The sequence below is a fragment of the Olea europaea genome, unplaced genomic scaffold (genome assembly GCF_002742605.1).
Source record: "Olea europaea var. sylvestris unplaced genomic scaffold, O_europaea_v1 scaffold1628, whole genome shotgun sequence".
Taxonomy (NCBI): Eukaryota; Viridiplantae; Streptophyta; class Magnoliopsida; order Lamiales; family Oleaceae; genus Olea; species Olea europaea.
Window position 1 is genome coordinate 144871 of NW_019233922.1, and position 5095 is coordinate 149965.

At 36.2% G+C, this 5095-nt stretch overlaps 1 protein-coding gene across 1 annotated transcript; it reads right to left on the bottom strand.

Moving 5' to 3' along the window:
* Window positions 1–267: 267 nt before the first annotated feature.
* Window positions 268–4482, bottom strand: LOC111377232. Its single transcript, XM_023000293.1, has 6 exons — window positions 3469–4482; window positions 3155–3317; window positions 2873–3049; window positions 2695–2778; window positions 1277–1358; window positions 268–928 (listed from the first exon to the last, which is right to left on the bottom strand). The coding sequence occupies exons 1-6, from the start codon at window positions 3825–3827 to the stop codon at window positions 492–494; spliced, it is 1302 nt and encodes a 433-aa protein (XP_022856061.1). The 5' UTR covers window positions 3828–4482; the 3' UTR covers window positions 268–491.
* Between the last annotated feature and the right edge of the window lie 613 nt (window positions 4483–5095).

The window sequence follows — 5095 nt, forward strand, 5'->3', positions numbered from 1 at the left end:
GTAGACTGATTTGATGGGAAAAAATGTATTATTTTCCCAAATAATGTGCAGCAAACGAGGGCCAATACCCTCGTTAGGTAGCCATTTTTTTTAAAATGCAATTTTCTATCTCTTCTTTTCAACCACAGATTCTTTATTAAAATAATATTACACGTAAATAAAAAACTTTTCCTTATTTTTCAACCACACATTTCACATCAATTTACTATTTTGAAATGTATTGTTACATAAAAATACATTTCAAAAACCCAAAAGAAAGACAAGGGCTAAAAGTAAATCAGCATGAAATTTCCAATTTTCAATGAACGCCACAGTGCAGCATTTTTATATTTTCCTGATCAGTGACTGCCTGCCTTGAGGCTGGAATAAAAGATTAAAGAATACATTTTTTCCTTGTAAGTAGAAGTGCAGGGACTAAGCCTCACATGCTCCTTGCTCGGCCGACAGGCCAACCAGGATAATATCACTTGGTCAATGACTAGTTCCCAATATTAAAACATTCTACCAATTTTAGCAAACCCTCTGGCGACTCCAAATATAACAGCCTTGGTCAAGAGCCCTCGATCAAGACTACAAGCAAGGGCAATGGCGCCACCAACAACTAGGACCTTCGGAATATTTCTTCCCGATGGCTTACTCGCTGAATCAAGAGCTTCAACCTCTGATAAATTGCTTGTGCTGCCCAAGGATTCAAGGGCCTTAGGACTTACTTTAGTGTTAATCTGAGCCATGGAAGCAAAATGAGAAATTGGAGCTCCAGATACTCTGTGCTTCAGGTAGGCACGCAAACCAGGGTCGATCTTCTTCACAGCCCCCCACATACCTTGCCTGACGCCAAGTTTTGCAATTTCCCAAGGTATACCCATGTCTTCATGATGGAAAAGTAGAACTTCACATGCCGTCAACTGGCCATCTCTCTTTGATTCAACTGATTCATCAGAAAACTCAGTATGTTAGTGGCCAATAGTTTATCAGTCCCCAAGACTGTCTTTTTCGTGCCACTTATTATTTATTTATAATGATATATGGAAATGGTCTCAATTTCTCAACGACTTGGATTCTATGAGAAGGATTTTGCTTATGTATGGAATTGAAAGATGAAAGAATCAATTTTTTATCTATAGAATTATATTAACTCAAAGCTTCTTCAGTTTCTTGTATTATTCCTTTAAGGATTTACCATTGATTTTGTTACACGAGAATTTAAGAAATATGGTAGCTTGGTCAGCAGTCCTGGCATTATTGTAATGGAATTATAATATGAAAAGTTCGATACCTGCACGGATGCACCAACTCGAAAAATACACTTCAACACGCCTTGGTTTGTTGCGACGCGGCAGAGAAGAGCATTGAACACCCTAAAACATGGGGCAACATTTTTTGATAAGAATATCCTCCAAAGGCATGAATCATTAAATATAACTTTATAAGAAAACAGTGTACAAATTACAATGCGCAACTTTCACAGCAACGGAACTCAAAATAGAGTGACACAAAATGCATTTATCTGCCAATAAATCTTTTGCTAAAGTAGCATTTAGATTCCCATGCATCTGAAAACGAACTAGTATTGAGGTAACTGACTTCACCAGGTTCACATGACAGGACATTTAAAGATATATTGTCAAATTTTCAGGATAACATGAAAAATAAATCTCCATCATCCTTCCCACATCATTGTGTACAAATACACATGCAAACACACCTCAAATATGGGCAATTATTTTGTCCACATACTGGATGGCCAGTTCCTTGCTCATTGTTATTTTTCCAACTCTCCTCAACTTCCATTTCCAGCAGCTGAAGATACAGACTGACTCACATATGTAAAGATATGTAGTTCCTAAAATAGAACAACATGCCCATGACCAGAGTCATCTTATTTTCCTTGACTATCAGATTCAATTGTTAAATGCAAAACAACAGAGAATGCTAAATACTTTGACGTAAAACCCCCAAACCAAGTACTAGACAATTCCAAAACAAATCTTAAATAAACAAACTGTTAATATGATTCAACCCAATCTTTGTAGCGAGAAGAAAAATTTGGGAGAAAAGACTTGAGGATAGATGAAAGAATACACGGTAAGAGGGCATCCAGTTCCAGGAGAAACTCACAGAACCCAACAGTAGAGAGCAGGAATGCTTCAGAAACAAAATTTTATGAGTACATTACACTGGCAGAGATACTTATACGATGAAGTGAATTTTCCATTTTTCACTGAGAGACCGTGAAGTTAATTTTCTCCATATAGCAAATTAGATACATCATATATGCATGCGTGTTGATGCATATAATCATCACATACTTTCATCTCTCTCTCTTTCACCCCGCAGGATTTGTGGCGCACATTTTGTAAGTTAGTTTATTCTAGATGATTGTATATATTAACCTAGAAAGTAAGCATCACAGTACTTTTCTGACTCTGTACGTACGTAGAGATCCCAGTAAACTCATGGTACCTCCAAACCATGCAAGTGATGAGGATAGGTAGACAGGTAACCATCTCAATAACATTTTATACTTGAAATAAGACTTTCAAATTTTCATAAAACAACATAAATAACATATATGTGTGGCTGCTGGATTCGAATCTAGGCTCCATGGCCACAACATGGAATTCTTACCACTTTGCCAAATTTTCATATGATTATCAAATATTATATGGCAAGAATAACAATCTAATTTTTTACCTTTGTAAGACAATAATATGTTCGTTCAGATTCCCAAATTCTGCGCCCTATGATATATTCTCTGTCACTACAAAAGAAAGGAAACTGCACCACAAGAAAAGTATAGCATAAATACTTCTCAAAACACAAACCAAAAGAAGCATAAGCATAAGCATATGAAAAAGAAAGCTCTTTCTACCTTCCGTACCCACTGAACCATCATGGTGCCTGTGATGGGGCATTCTTCTAAAGTTTCAGCATGTACAAGCATGTCATCCCACTTCGCTCGGAATTCATCATCCCAAAAGAAATCCCTCACCATTTCAGGGGTGGCATCCTCATAAACACTTCTGCTACGATATTGTGGAGGTCCGCCCTAGAAATGAAAAAAATTACAGTTCTTCAGTTACAACAGTCAGCATTTAAATTGAATCACAAATCATAGCCTAAAGACGCTATTATTCGGGGAAGAAAAATTTACCGCAGGATCTCTTCTCCAAGCTTGATAGCTCATATTGGGGGTCGACCTATCCATCATCTGAATCCAAGCAGGGCCTTCATCTTTTTCTTCGACTAATTGATGTAAATATTTAAGGTCATCCTCAGTCACAAAACCTGATTTTTCTTTATCTAACTTAGATGAACTGATCACCAAGAATTAAACTTGTTACTAAATAATCAACTTTTCAAATGATGAATTAGCTTAATAGTTAATCAGCTAAACTAGACAAAATTTAAAAAAATACCAAAACACGTTCCAAGAATTCAAGGGAGTGGAAAACTTTCCCAACCCACCTGCAATCAGGACTTGAAATTGAAGGCATAGGCAGGGATGAAGTATTTTTCTCAAATCCAAAATCAAAAATCGAAGAAAAGCAGCTGGGCATTTGTTTCAAGGAATTCATGCTTGGTATTGAAGGAAACTGCAAAAAGACCATCCCTGACCCGGAAGAAGAAGAAGATTCTTGTTCCTTTGCCGTACAATCAATAAGATCCACCTTCAGACTAGCCCATTTGGGCTTCCAGGCCCACCCCACCAAAACTCCAACAAAAACAGCTATCCAGATAGGAGCCATGAATACCATCAGCTCAATCGTCATATCTCCAATTGTGGGTCTTTGAAAAATCTCAAGGAAAGCCGAAATCAAAGCCATAATAGAATCACAAAAATAAGTTTCCAAAAATCACGAAAAGAAAAAGGAAAAGAACCCTTGATTCAATCGAACAAAGATTTTGCTTTTAGACACAACGATGACTCGAGGGTTCAAAAGAAAAAAGATAGAAGAAAAGGAAAAGAGGAATTATTATAGAGAAAAACTGGATAAGTCTCAAGATATAAAAAAGGATCAGAACAATTATTATTTAGTTATGGGTTTTGCAGAACAGAAACAGAGAGACGAGACAAAACTGGTTGTGCGTGAAGAAAATCAACAAGATTGAGAGGATAAGGATGTGAGAGATACGCGGCGTATAAACGAGTTATTCGGATTGCCCTAGGCCCTCTTTTGTTTCATTTCACAAATTCTACAGCTTTTCCCCTCTCTCTGTCCAACATTTGGCAGTTTATCCAATGGTATCTCTGGATTTTTAATACTTATTTCAAGGCTGCTGGTAAATACCTGCAACTACTCACTCAACCCTCCAAAAACAAGTATGAATTATTGCGACCACAAAAATTGCAGCTCAAAATGGAGATGAAATACTCGAATAAGGTTTAGAAACCAGAATTTGGTGGTGCAGGAGAAGATAATTATGGACTGTTAGAATTGAAGAGTGGGTGGGACTTGATCTGGTTTGATTATATGGTGGGACTTGATCTGGTTTGATTATATATACTGTTGAGGGGTTTGGTTGTTATATTTCGATTTCTTGATTTGACTTAATGGTATGCATCTTATGGTCTCCGCGTTCTCATTTTTCACGTTAATTGTCTTTTAACAAACGTTTTGACCAACAGACTTTGCATATGTTTGACCCCCCGACCCCCTTTTTTTTTAAAAAAAAAAAGAAAACACGATTTTTATAATTAGGACGGAACATGGTCCAATTTTTTGATTCGGTTAGGTTCCCAAATTCCATATTATAATTCAATTGTTTAATATTTACAAAATTACATTAATTCAATAAATGATATGTTCAATCTTAACTTTTAAAAAATAACATAGTTCAATCTTATGTGTCATTTGCGTCTTTCTTTGTCGAGTTTTTCATAGATCTGATTATTAAAATCACATTAAGAGAAAGATAGCGAACTAAAAGAATTAAGAGAGGCGTTGTCGAGCTTCAATTCGACTTCTCAAGGACAATAGAAACTGTACTACGGTAGAGTAATAAATTTGGATAAAATTAAGGTCAATTTGATTAAGTTGGCTTTGAACTAAAAATGAGAAATAGGAAAATCATTTTTCTTGTTCGAAGTAAA

Excerpts from the sequence above, each read along its gene's own strand:
- LOC111377232 (XM_023000293.1), bottom strand. The coding sequence starts at position 3,827 with ATGGCTTTGATTTCGGCTTTCCTTGAGATTTTTCAAAGACCCACAATT. Across the intron at positions 3,050-3,154 it reads CTTGGAGAAGAGATCCTGCG|GGCGGACCTCCACAATATCG; the intron begins GTAAATTTTTCT and ends TTTCATTTCTAG. Across the intron at positions 929-1,276 it reads GAGTTGGTGCATCCGTGCAG|TTGAATCAAAGAGAGATGGC; the intron begins GTATCGAACTTT and ends CTGATGAATCAG.